This window comes from Anolis sagrei, chromosome 4 (genome assembly GCF_037176765.1).
Source record: "Anolis sagrei isolate rAnoSag1 chromosome 4, rAnoSag1.mat, whole genome shotgun sequence".
Lineage (NCBI taxonomy): Eukaryota > Metazoa > Chordata > Lepidosauria > Squamata > Dactyloidae > Anolis > Anolis sagrei.
The window spans coordinates 120,201,848-120,215,894 of record NC_090024.1 but is presented as its reverse complement, the minus strand read 5'-3'; the positions used below and the strand labels follow the sequence as shown (position 1 = coordinate 120,215,894).

The 14,047-nt window shown below is 43.1% G+C and overlaps 1 protein-coding gene across 5 annotated transcripts in view; it reads left to right on the top strand.

Annotated features, from left to right (window-relative positions):
- Positions 1–14,047, top strand: part of PLA2G4A (phospholipase A2 group IVA) — a 205,719-nt gene that overhangs the window by 149,019 nt on the left and 42,653 nt on the right. For all 5 annotated transcript variants that reach the window (XM_060774522.2, XM_060774519.2, XM_060774518.2 and 2 more), the window contains one exon: positions 9,676–9,860. In XM_060774522.2, the coding sequence (XP_060630505.1) occupies positions 9,676–9,860 (185 nt within the window). The remainder of the gene's footprint in view (positions 1–9,675; positions 9,861–14,047) is intronic.

Below are 14,047 nucleotides of genomic sequence, written 5' to 3'. Positions count from 1 at the left end.
CATCCCAAACCTTTTGGGCTCCAGGATAACACCCAATCCCTCCCCCCCAGCCCCAAAATAACCCCTTAAAAGAAGTTAAACTTACCTGGCCACCATTACCATCAGGCGTTCGAATAACTAGTGCAATAATTGGTAATGAACATAGGAATGGAAAATGGTTGACGAGTCTGGATTATGTTTTTGTGGATGAGATGATAGTGATTAATTATTGTAATAAGTGTGGTGGTGCTGCTGAACACCAGATCTGTCAACGGAAAAACGACCTGGATCCAGGACCTAATCCTGGAGGAGCGGGCAGATCTGGCGTGCATTACGGAGACCTGGTTGGATGAAGCTGGAGGCATAAATCTGACCCAGCTTTGTCCTCCAGGCTTCTCCGTACAGCACCAACCGAGATCCGGAGGACGGGGAGGCGGGGTCGCAGTGGTCTATAGAGATTCCATCCGTCTGACCAGGAGCCCCATCCCGCAGACCACAAATTTTGAATGCGTCCACCTGAGGGTGGGTGACCGGGACAGAATAGGGATTCTGTTAGTGTACCGTCCACCTCGCTGCACTACAGTCTCCCTACCTGAGCTAGCGGGGGTGGTCTCGAGCCTGGCGTTGGAGTCTCAACGGCTTCTTGTGCTGGGGGACTTCAACATCCATGCCGAGGCGACCCTCACAGGAGCGGCTCAGGACTTCATGTCCGCCATGGCAACCATGGGGCTGTCCCAACGAATAACTGGCCCCACCCACTGTGCTGGACATACATTGGACTTGGTTTTCTGTCAGGGATGGGAGCAGGGTGGCGGGGTGGAGGAGTTGTCCATCTCTCCGTTGCCATGGACCGACCACTTCCTGATCAGATTTAGGCTCACTGCGCCCCCTAACCTCCGCAAAGGTGGAGGACCCATTAAGATGGTCCGCCCCAGGAGGCTTATGGATCCGAATGGATTCCTGATGGCTCTTGGGGACTTTCCCGCTACCTCGGCAGGTGATCATGTCGAGGCCTTGGTCGCTCTCTGGAATGGGGAGATGACCAGAGCAATTGACATGATCGCTCCAGAACGTCCCCTCTCAAGTAACCGAGCTAAACCAGCTCCTTGGTTCACTGAGGAGCTGGCAGCGATGAAGCGAAGGAAGAGGGAACTAGAGAGCGTGTGGCGCTCGGACCCAAGCGAGCCAAACCGAGCACGGTTTGTGTCCTTTCTAAGGGCATATGCCGCGGCAATAAAAGCCGCAAAGAAAACTTTCTTTGCGGCCACTATTGCGTCTGCAAAAAACCGTCCGGCGGAGTTGTTTCGAATTGTCAGAGGTCTTTTGACTCCCGCCACCTCAGGCGGGAGCCCTGACAATTCGGCCACGCGCTGTGAAGCATTTGCTCGGTTCTTTGCAGACAAAGTCGCTTTGATCCGTTCTGGGCTGGACACCATATTAAATGCAGTCTCTGTGGATGTGACACGAGCACCTGCTTGTCCTGTTTTGATGGATTCTTTTCAGCTTGTGAAGCCCGAGGATGTGGACAAGATACTTGGAGGAATGAGGCCCACCACGTCCATCCTAGACCCCTGCCCATCCTGGCTTCTGAAGGAGGCCAGAGGGGGATTGGCTGAGTGGGTAACGGTGGTGGTTAATGCCTCCCTTCGGGAAGGCAAGATTCCAGCGAGCCTAAAACAGGCTATTATAAAGCCGCTGTTGAAGAAACCATCACTGGACCCCACTAAATTTGACAACTTTCGGCCTGTTTCCAATCTCCCCTTCTTGGGCAAAGTCATGGAAAGCGTGGTGGCCTCACAACTCCAGGTATTCTTGAGAGACACGGATTATCTGGATCCGGCACAGTCTGGTTTCAGACCGGGACATGGTACCGAGACGGTCTTGGTCGCCTTAGTGGATGATCTGCGCCGGGAGCTAGACAGGGGGAGTGTGTCCCTGTTGGTGCTCCTGGACCTCTCAGCGGCCTTCGATACCGTCGACCACGGTATCCTTCTGGGGCGCCTTGCAGAAATGGGTCTTGGGGGCACTGCTTTGCAGTGGCTCCAGTCATTTCTGGAGGGTCGTACCCAGAAGGTGTTATTGGGGGACTCCTGTTCAACCCCACAGCCTTTGACCTGTGGGGTTCCACAGGGCTCTATATTGTCCCCCATGCTGTTTAATATCTACATGAAGCCGCTGGGTGAGATCATCCGGAGTTTCGGGGTGCGGTGTCATCTGTACGCAGATGATGTCCAGCTCTGTCACTCCTTTCCACCTGCTACTAAGGAGGCTGTCGAAGTCCTGAACCGGTGCCTGGCCGCTGTAATGGTCTGGATGAGGGCGAACAAACTGAAATTAAATCCAGACAAGACAGAGGTACTCCTGGTCAGTCGCAAGGCCGAGCAGGGTATAGGGTTACAGCCTGTGCTGGATGGGGTCGCACTCCCCTTGAAGGCGCAGGTTCGCAGCTTGGGTGTGATCCTGGATTCATCGTTGAGCCTGGATCCCCAGGTTTCAGCGGTGACCAGGGGAGCATTTGCACAGCTTCGGCTTGTGCGCCAGCTGCGCCCGTACCTTGGGAAGTCTGACTTGGCCACGGTGGTACACGCTCTGGTCACATCCCATCTTGACTACTGCAACGCTCTCTACGTGGGGCTGCCCTTAAAGACGGCCCGGAAGCTTCAGCTCGTCCAGCGCGCGGCAGCCATGTTGTTAACAGGAGCAGGACGCAGGGAGCACACAACGCCCTTGTTGTTCCAGCTCCACTGGCTGCCGATTTGCTACCGGGGCCAATTTAAGGTGCTGGTGTTATCCTACAAAGCCCTAAACAGTTCCGGCCCAAAATACCTTACGAACCGCATCTCGGCCTACGAGCCCACGAGGACCTTGAGATCATCTGGGGAGGCCCTTCTCTCGATCCCGCCTGCCTCACAGGCACGTCTGGCGGGGATGAGAGAGAGGGCCTTCTCGGTGGTGGCCCCCCGGCTGTGGAACTCCCTCCCTGCTGACATCAGACAGGCGCCCTCCCTCATGGCCTTTCGTAAGGGCCTGAAGACGTGGCTCTTCGAGCAGGCTTTCAACTGAGTGCTATGTTACTGGAAATGACAACCGGAATGAATTTACGACTACGAGATTGATTATGATTCCATAATATGACGCAGCGGATTTTTAGTGTAATTTAAATGTTGTGTATTAGTGATGTTAGTTTGTTGTCCGAATTGCTTTGTAAAGTGTCTTTTTTGTATTGTACACCGCCACGAGTCGCCCTAGGGCTGAGAGCGGCGGTTAATAAATGCAAGAAATAAATAATAAATAAATAAATAAATAAATTGTGTGCTGCGCGGGATTGTTAACTGTTTTATATCTGACATTGAATTTCTGCTGTTTTTGTTGGTTGTGAACCGCTGTGAGTCGCCTTCGGGCTGAGAACAGCGGTATATAAGTAAATAAATAAATAAATAAATAAATAAATTGCCAATCTATAAAGCACATTTAATTATGCTTTAGAAGCTAAAAGGCTATGAAGCCCTAAAAGGTTCTGGCACAACTTACCTGTCTGAATGGATCTCCCCCTATGAACCATCTTTGAGTTTAAGATCATCTTTGAGTTTAAGATCACCCTGCTCTTGGTGCCGCCTCCTTCGCAGGCGCAACTGGCAGGGAGAAGAGACGGGGCCATCTCAGTGGTGGCCCCTCAGCTATGGAATTCCCTCCCCAGGGATGTTAGATCAGTTTCCTCCCCCCTGACCTTCCATAAGAGAGTAAAAACATGACTCTTTGATCAAGCCTTTGGAGAACTTCTGCAATAGACATATATATGGACTCATCGCTGAGCCTGGAACCCCAGGTCTCGCCGGTGGCCAGGAGAGCTTTTGCACAATTAAAACTTGTGCGCCAGTTGCGCCCATACCTTGGAAAGTCTGATCTGGCCACAGTGGTCCACACTCTTGTTACATCCCAAATAGATTACTGCAACGCGCTCTATGTGGGGTTGCCTTTGAAAACTGTTCGGAAACTTCAGTTAGTCCAACGGGCGGCAGCTAGATTAATCACCAGAGCATCATACAGGGAACATACCACCCCTCTGTTGTGTCAGCTCCACTGGCTGCCAATCCAGTTCCGAGCACAATTCAAAGTGCTAGTTTTGACCTATAAAACCCTATACGGCTCTGGCCCAGCATACCTGTCTGAACATATCTCCTTCTATGTCCCACCTCGGAGTTTAAGATCTTCTGGGGAGGCCCTGTTCTCGGCCCCGCCTCTATCACAAGTGAAGCTGGTAGGGACGAGGGACAGGGCCTTCTAAGTGGTGGCCCCTCACCTGTGGAACTCACTCCCCAGGGAAATTAGGTCATCAACATCCCCCCTCTCCTTCAGAAGGAAGCTGAAAACATGGATATGGGACCAGGCCTTTGGGTAATCTGGCAGACTTACAAGGTAATGACGACCAGAATTTGGAAAGGACTATGGTAATGCTGAATGGACTTACGGATTTTATTTTATTTTTTTAAAATATTTTTATTTATTTTATTTTACAGACATCATTATATAAAAACATGTAACGGATACAACAATAGGGGGGGTTACGAGGGGTGAATGTGGGGGATAAGAGGTTTAGACAGTGGAATGGGGGAGGGATCAGGTCACAGGAGGACTAAAAGGGGGGGTGGGGGGACGGGGGAGGGAGTATCGGGGATGGGAGTATGGGTACTTCCAGGATTGCCCAGATGGGTTCATATATTTTTGCTTTTACGTACATTACTTGAAATTTTTACTACATCGTACTTCTTCATTTAACTATTTTTCTGTACTGATTAACTTTAACGTATGTATTTGTATCTACTTGCTCTGGGGATTCGTCCCCTTTCTTGCTAATTTCTTTCTTGGATTTCATTTATATATCCATTGTGTACATCTCTTTGTTTCTCTCCCTTATAAATTCTAATACTGAATTCCATTCTGTTCTTTGGGGTTTCATATAGTTTTGGGACATTGTTTGTGTCAGAATGTCAATGCTTATTATATCCATTATTTTGCTGATCCAATGTTCCACTGTTGGTATCTCTTCAGTTTTCCACATTTTTGCAAGCACCATCCTAGCAGCTGCTGTCAAATAGAGAATCTTATCTTCATTCTTTTCCAATTTCAAGTTATGTATTCCTGATAGTAGTGTTTCAGGCCTTGGGTCAAATTTTATTTTTAATATTTTTTCCATCGATCTATGTATTTGTAACCAATATCTCTTAACCTTTCCACAATTCCACCACATGTGCAGAAATTCACCTCTCTCCTTCCCACATTTCCAGCACCGATCTTTAGATTTATCTTTGTTAATTTTTGCTAGGGCCTCCGGTGTTAGGTACCATCTATAAAAGATCTTGTACCAGCTCTCTTTGAAGTCAGTGGCATATGTGTACTTAATTTTCTTTTTCCAGATTTTTTCCCATTCTGCTAGTGGTATGGAGTATCCTATGTCTCTTGACCAGCTTATCATGCTAATTTTTATCTGTTCCTTCTCCATAGCCCAAATTAAGAGTTGGTTATAAATTTTCCTTATTATTTTTGTTTCTGTCAGAAGTATTTTATCCCAAAAAGTTTTTTTTGTGTCGAAGCCTAGTATTTTATCTGTCTTGAAATTTTCTCTAATTTGGTGGTAATGGAACCATGAGATGGTAGTGTCTAATTGGTTCAGTTCCTCCCTCGATTTTAGTATTATTTCCTGCCCCTTGATCTTTAATAGTTGGTTATACGTTAACCATATGTTTCAGGGTATTTCCCTTTTGTGGTATGCTTCGTTTGGGGAGAACCACGTTGGAGTTTTCTGGTAGAGTCTACTTTTGTATTTTTTCCAGGTGGAGATTAGTGCAGCTCTTATGGGATGATTCTTGAAGAGTTTCTCTTTCTTTCCTTTCTCTCTCCAGAGGTAGGCGTGCCAACCCAGGTTAATGTCAAATCCTTCTATTGCCAAGATCTCCTTCTCAAGCGTCGCCCAGTCTCGGAGCCAGCTTAGTGCTGCCCCGTCATAGTACAGTTGCAACTCGGGAAGAGCCAGTCCTCCCTTTTTTTTTTGTCTATTAGATTTACCGCACTTATTCTATGTTTTTTGTTGTTCCATATACATTTGATTAATTCTTTTTGCCAATTCTGTGTCATTTTGTTTGTTCTGAGAATTTTGCCTAGCAATGAAAGATTGAGATTTGACCATTTCTGTAGTTTGTTTCTTATTTCGGCCTATTTTTTTTCATAGTTGTTTTTTATCAAGGGGTTATTATTAGGGGAAATTATCACTCCCAAGTATTTTACTTTTGTGGTGATCTTAATTCCTGTCCTTTCTTGCAGTGCTTCTTTCTTCTCTCTATTCATATTCTTAACTATGATTTGTGTCTTGTCTCTATTGATCTTCTGACCTGGCACTTCTCCATACTTCTCTATTTCTGTTAACCATTTGCTTATGTTATTTAATGGGTCTTCTATGAAACACACTAGATCGTCGGCAAAAGCACATGTTTTGTAGGAGTGGCCTTTTGCTCTTAATCCTGTAAGTTCCGGGTTCTTTCTTATATTGTTCAATAGAATCTCCAGAGTTAGAATAAAGATCAGGGGAGAAAGGGGGCATCCCTGCCTTGTCCCTTTTAATATCGAAATGTTTGTTTATTGTTGTCCATTCACCATTATTTTTGCATGTTGTTCTGTGTAGATTGCTTCGATTGCTTTTGTGAAGTGGTATCCAATGTCCATCTCCCTTATTGTTGCTGTGATGAAATTCCAATTTACTCTATCAAACGCCTTTTCAGCGTTAAGAAACATAAATGCTATTTCCTTCTGGTTGGATTTCTCATAATAGTCCATAACATTTATTACTGTTCTTATATTGTCCTTGAGTTGACGTTTCGGGAGGAACCCCACTTGATCTTCACCTATTCTGTTGTTTAAAAGGTTCTTTAGTCTTCCTGCTAGTACTCCAGTAAAGATTTTGTAGTCTACATTAAGTAGAGAGATGGGTCTATAATTTCTTACTGATGTACTGCACGTGTTTTCTTTGTGAATTAGGGATATCGAAGCGGTTTTCCATGATTCAGGGATTTTTCCTTCTTCTAATATGTTGTTCATTATCCTTTGGAGATGGGGTATCAAGGACTCTTGGAAGGTCTTGTAGTATTTGGTGGTAAAGCCATCGGGCCCTGGAGCCTTGTTCGCTGGCATGTTCTGTATTGTTTTCTTTATCTCTTCTTGCGTAATTTTTTTATTCAGATTTTCCCTTTGTTCATCTGTTATATGTGGTATGTATTGCATTCCTAGGTATCTTGATATTTTCTCATCCGACATATTTTCATTTTTGTAGAGTTCTTTATAGTAGTTTGCAAATTGAGCTATAATGTCTTCTGTTTGGAAAAAACTTGTCCCATTCTCTTCAATTTTTGTAATATATCTGTTTTGTTTCTTTATGGCTATTGTAACTAATTCACACAGTGCAAAAAAAGAAGAAAGAACAATACAATATTTAAAATGAAGAACAATTTTAACCAACATAAACTGTAGGTCCGTTTTGGCTGTTTTACCTTGGCCAAACTAACTTCTTTAACTCTACCAAATGGCCATAATGGCAAATACCCAGCTGTCATGTTTTCACCGGGACCACGTGGCATCTGATCACAGCTCCTTCTCCCCTATTTACATCACAGTTGAGTCCTAGCTTAAGTGAATTTTTTGACTTGGCTTCTGGCTTGGCCTCTCTCTTTGATCTTTTTTAGTTTCCTTTATTTTCTTGATTCTTTTTATTTAATGGGACTGACTGGGAGTTAAGAACATACAGGACTGGGAGGTGGGTTAGAGCTTGGAGAATTACCCTTTTCGCTTCTTTTTCTCCTCCCCTCCTATTTTTCAGAAAATGCTTCTAAATTATTGTTCTTATTAATTGTATTAATAACAAAAAGAAAAGCCTCACACCCAAACCAGAAAGGCAGTGTAGGCAGGGTCTACACTGCAAATCAAGAGAAAAGAGAGAGCTTTTAAAAGGAAGCCCAGGATAGGATAGCTCCAGGTCATCACTCTTCTTTCCCAGGGAAGTGGGGAAACCTCCATAAAATGTCTTGGTGCAGGGAGAGAGGACACCTGCCTGCAGCGCCTGTAACTCCTGTGTCTCCTCTACAGACCAAAGGAAAAGGATCACAGAAAGTGTGGTATCTTAAGCCTTTTCTTTAAACCCAGATGTTCTCTACAGACCGAAGGGGAAAGGATCACAGAAAGAATGGTATCTTAACTCTGATGCTTTTTAACCCTGGTCTTAATGAAGGATATAAGGACAAACAATGCAATTGCATAAAATGACATTGCTGCCAGTGGGCTGAATCTAGCTGTATTTTCTGGCTGCGGTCCAATAATTCCATCCAGCTGCGCACCCATTTTCGGGAGGCACACAAAAACAGATACACAGTATCTGTTTTTGTGTGTATCAGGCCAGCAGAAACGGATCGAGGTTCAGCTACTGCACAAGCCTACTTAACAATATTGCAGTGAAAGACCCCAGAGGGTATCCAGTCCAATCTCCTTCTGCCAGGAAACAGGGGAGGGAAACAGGGTTTTAGAAGCAAAGAAAGTAGGGGGGAAGTCTGGGCTGTGACAAATACAGTCTGGTCATTGAGGGAGGTGGGTGGGGAAAGGGTCTGGGCAGCAACGAAAAGAGTCTGGGTGTTGAGGGAGACAGGGGAGAAAGGATCTGTACCCCGGGAGGAGGAGGATGCTGCTGTTGTTGTTTCCAGCTGCTCAAAACTTTAATTTCCCTGCATTTCTCAAGAGGAGGAGCCCTACTATCCCTCACGGAGCCCCAAGGGCTCTGCAGAGCACAGTTTGAGAACCTCTGGATTAGAAGAACGGGAGTGTACTAGTCGGAAGCATCTTACATTTTGTTCCTAACATCCTAAGTCATAGATTAATGTGACACATGAACCAGGACTCCTTCATATTTGACATCCAGCATGGCTTATCATATGAAAAATCTATGTGTTCCTGCATAACTGTCCCCTTTGTGCACTTTATTACTTTCAGTTCATGTCAACCGCCATTTGCTTCTGCTACCAAACAAGTAATACATTATTTTTTTAAAAAAAAAAACCCTAAAAACGAGGACTGCAAACCAGTTTCAAATTCATTTGGAAGCCTTGTTCAGGAGTATATTGTAAGCAATGTAGGTTTTTTTACTGTTAAGGGAGTGAGGGGGAGGGTGATTTTCACTAGGTCTGTGTTGAATCAGGTTTCCAGATTTCCATCAAAAGTAAACAGGAATGAACTTATTTGTGGTGGAGGAGATAGGTATTTCATTGATATTGCGCCATTGGCAGTATCTTCTTGATAAGACCTGAGAGGGCAATGCTTCTTTCTTCTATCTTCCTTTCACCCTAGTCCTTTACACTGTAAGAGATTTCCCCAGAATCATTTATAAAAGTAACTGTAGCTTTCTATTAAAACTGTGTGTAAGACTGGCCATGTGAGGTTTTGGTTTTTTTGTATGTTAAATTATGACAGTTGTATTAAGAGATAAGGTAAGTACGGAATAGAACATGGTGAAAAAGACACAAAATGTATTATAATAGTGACTTAGCATTAAACTCTGGTCCATTGAAATCACTTAAATGAGTTTTCAAGTGGTTTTAGGATTGCTGTATGAGAAAATTAATTTGATAATAACTAATGCAACACCATTTGCCTCCCTATTACTAGACCCTGATGAGTTTGAAAGGATATATGAGCCTTTGGATGTAAAGAGCAAAAAAATTCATATTGTGGATAGCGGACTGACTTTTAACTTGCCTTATCCACTTATCTTAAGACCACAACGAGGGGTTGATCTTATAATCTCATTTGATTTTTCTGCACGTCCTAGTGATTCCAGTCCTCCTTTTAAGGTGAGTCATCCAAACCAACATTGTCCATAGTTTGCTGAATAAAGTTCACATTTAAATCTTTATATTCATGCTTAGTTCCTGCTGAACTCAAAGCATGATATAAAATCGGGGAGATTACTTGCCTGTGCTGAACACTTTTTATGGGGGAAGAGGTAGTTCACCTACTGAAAACAGACTTTGATTGATTTGTTTATGCTGATACTTTTTTAAGTATAGATAAATGCTTGAAGCTTAAGTGAGCTTAAAGATGTCAGATCACACATTAAGGCCTCTTTATTTTGTTCTGGCTAGATAAATTATTCATGTTCTTATTTTTACCTTTATTTTAAGTACAATTTTGATGATTCACATGATACAAAGGAGGCACGATAGAATGAATCATAATCTCAGTCCAAACATAATGTTCTTGATCATTGGATTATGGTTGCAACATGATATCCTAATGATTTTCATACATTCTCTCTTCTCTTCCCATTTTCATGTGCAATGCTGTGCCTCCATAAGCAGGAGTGTGCAATTTGGCAAAAAAACATGCCGTTGTTGCGGTCTGGCTTTGGAGCATAGCAAACAGGTTTCATCTAACTGTAGTTAGAATTGTCAGGTAATACTTTACTTTGATTAACTGTGAAAAGTTGAAGGGAAAGGAGCAATCTGAAAATGAAGGAAAAATACGGAAATACATTATTAGAAAACAGAGAACAATATGTTTGCACCAGGCCACATTCTGTTCACGGTGAAGCTCATGTAATACTTCCTTCTGCTCCTTCTCTCCCATATCTAGCTGGACTTTCCTTACCACGATGTGCTTTCTTTCATTACATGTTCATTTGATCTCATATAGAAGAATAGAATTGTTTTACACAATTATTATTTTTTTTGCAAAAATAGATAGGAATTCTTTTTAAATAATCTTGTTATGACTAGCAGAGATAGTATCAGAAAGATCAAATGTGTCTTAATTAAAGATCAAATGTGTCTTAATATACTATTTGACACAAACTAGTATAATATACTACTTGACACAAAGATAATGTGCCAGATTATTAAGACTAATGCTCTGTTTCTTGTGGAACGTGAAAAGAATGTAAAACCTTGTGACTCTTCGTAATTTCCGAGCACTATAGAGAAACTACTTTCAACTCGTTTTGTAATGGTCTACTCTTTTTTTTTCCCAATGAGTGAAATTCCTATAATCATTGAGATCTTTTGCAGCTGTCATGAAAACATGCTCTGAAGGCAGAACTCTATACTTTTAAAAATGCATCTTAAAACTAGATTGTTAAAGTAGACAAAATTACTTTCTCTGTCTTCTGATAAATCCCAATTTACAATCAGAACGTGCCAACTGACAACTCAGAACAGATAACGGTCTTGACTTTACAGGTGCTGAAGTGGTGTGAGGTTTGATAATGGACCCAGTGGAATCCAGAGCAGTCCTCAAGTTCCTTTACTTGAAAGGCCGTACATCAAAGGAGACGTTCAATGATAATAATTATTTATTTATTTGACCAGTCATATGACAATTTCAAAATACAACATGAGTAAAAGACAAGGCAAAAAAGGAAAGGACAGCAGCTGACCTTCTCTTTAAAGTCATTATCTTATTTTTCTGGTTCTTCTTTCAGGAAATGTGCTCTTTTCTTGATAGCTTTCAGAATAAAAAGGCTTACTCTGATTATGGTGGATCTTTCCTGTCCTTGCAAGAAGGATGTCAGAAGATCATTTCTGTTGGGGAACCTGCAGTTGGATAATATTGGATGTAAATATCTGTGTTGCAGTTCAGTATATGCTGGACAGTCAATTAAGAAATGTTCGATATCTTCCACAGTTTGTTCTCTCCATACGCAGAATCTCTCACTTCTTGGGATGTTACAGTAATGCCCAGTTTGCATCATAATACCAAGTTGTTCAACCTAGATTTAGTATATATTCTTTTTAAGGATAACAGAAATTGAATAGTCAGATACTGTTCTAAATGAATATTCCTTTTGTGGGAAGCTTGTGGCAGACCTTGTGGCAGAAGACCTACCTATGCTTGCTAGGGCCAATTGAGCATAGATATCTCGAGTGTGTTGCATGAGCACTTGTTTTGCCTTAGGTCCTAGATCATTCAGAAATGGTAAAGGCCAACTCATTTTAGTCAACTCATCATTTAGAGCCAATATCCATTATGACTTTTGGTCACGCTGGATTTGATCCTCTAGACATAGGCAAGATTGTTAAGGAAGTGGTCTGCAAACACTTAGAAACAAATGCGGTCATTGCTAATAGTCAACATGGATTTATCAAAAACAAGTCATGCCAGACTAATCTGATCTCTTTTTTCAATAGAGTTACAAGCTGGATAGATGCAGGGAATGCCGTGGATGTGGCGTACCTGGATTTCAGTAAGGCCTTCGACAAGGTCCCCCATGACCTTCTGGCAAACAAACAACTCCAGTGTGGGCTAGGCAAAACTACGGTGAGGTGGATCTGTAATTGGTTAAATGGACGAACCCAGAGGGTGCTCACCAATGCTTTCTCTTCATCTTAGAAAGAAGTGACAAGTGGAGTGCCGCAAGGTTCTGTCCTGGGCCCGGTCCTGTTCAACATCTTTATTCATGACTTAGATGAAGGGCTAGAAGGCATGATCATCAAGTTTACAGACGACACCAAATTGGGAGGGATAGCCAATACTCCAGAGGACAGGAGCAGGATTCAAAATGATCTTGACAGATTAGAGAGATGGACCAAAACTAACAAAATGAAGTTCAACAGTGACAAATGCAAGATACTCCACTTTGGCAGGAAAAACGAAATGCAAAGATACAAAATGGGGGGCGCCTGGCTCAAGAGCAGTACGTGTGAAAAAGATCTTGGAGTCCTCGTGGACAACAAGTTAAACATGAGCCAACAATGTGATGTGGCGGCAAAAAAAGCCAATGGGATTTTGGCCTGCATCAAGAGGAGCATCGTGTCTAGATCTAGGGAAGTTTGGTTAGACCACACCTGGAATATTGTGTCCAATTCTGGGCACCACAATTCAAGAGAGATATTGACAAGCTGGAATGTGTCCTAAAGAGGGCGACTAAAATGATCAAGGGTCTGGAGAAGAAGCCCTATGAGGAGCGGCTTAAGGAGCTGAGCATGTTTAGCCTGAAGAAGAGAAGGCTGAGAGGAGATATGATAGCCATGTATAAATATGTGAGAGGAAGCCACAGGGAGGAGGGAGCCAGCTTGTTTTCTGCTTCCTTGGAGACTAGGATGCGAAGCAGTGGCTTCAAACTACAAGAGAGGAGATTCCATCTGAACACGAGGAAGAACTTCCTGACTGTGAGAGCCGTTCAGCAGTGGAACTCTGCCCCGGAGAGTGGTGGAGGCTCCTTCTTTGGTAGCCTTTAAACAGAGGCTGGATGGCCATCTGTCAGGGGCGATTTGAATGCAACATTCCTGCTTCTTGGCAGGGGGTTGGACTGGATGGCCCATGAGGTCTCTTCCAACTCTTTGATTCTATGATTCTATGATTCTAGGGAAGTCTACTGGGATTCATCCGGTTTATTTTTGACCAGTAATTGAATTGTCTCATTAAAATTTGAGCTTTTAATGGGGGCATTCCTAGCTCCTCCCTTACTGGCGCCGTCAACATTGTTCTGGAAAGGCCCAGGAAGGTGCAAAGCTGCTTAACTTGGAAGGCTTCAATCTTGGCCAAATTGATGTGCCCCCAAATTTCAGCCCCAAATATAAGTGTTGGCATTATTTTGTCTTTTAGACTTCTAGGACAGGTCTAATTGTGCTGGGGTATCTATGATGGTACAGTTTATAAATGAAACTTGCTGCTTTCGTTGCTCTTTGTATACTATGAGTAATGTAGTTAGCCCAGGCACCAGATGAAGATATTTGTAACAATTGATTTGTTCCAGATCTATGCCATTCAGGGACCACATGTACCGTTACCTGTTTTTTTTTTCCAGACCATAATTTTGAATTTATCCTTGTTCATAGTGAGTGAATTTAGCTAGTGAGTGAATTTACCTTGTTCATAGTGAGTGAATTTTCCTGCCCACCCTGCTAAGTTCCATACAAATTGAATTTTGCCAGGGATCTTCTCAGTCTCACTGGAGACGTTGCCATAATCACCATATCATCAGCGTAAAGCAAGATGTTAATAGTTCTGGACAGAACTTTAGGGTCATGTAGACTGTCAGAGG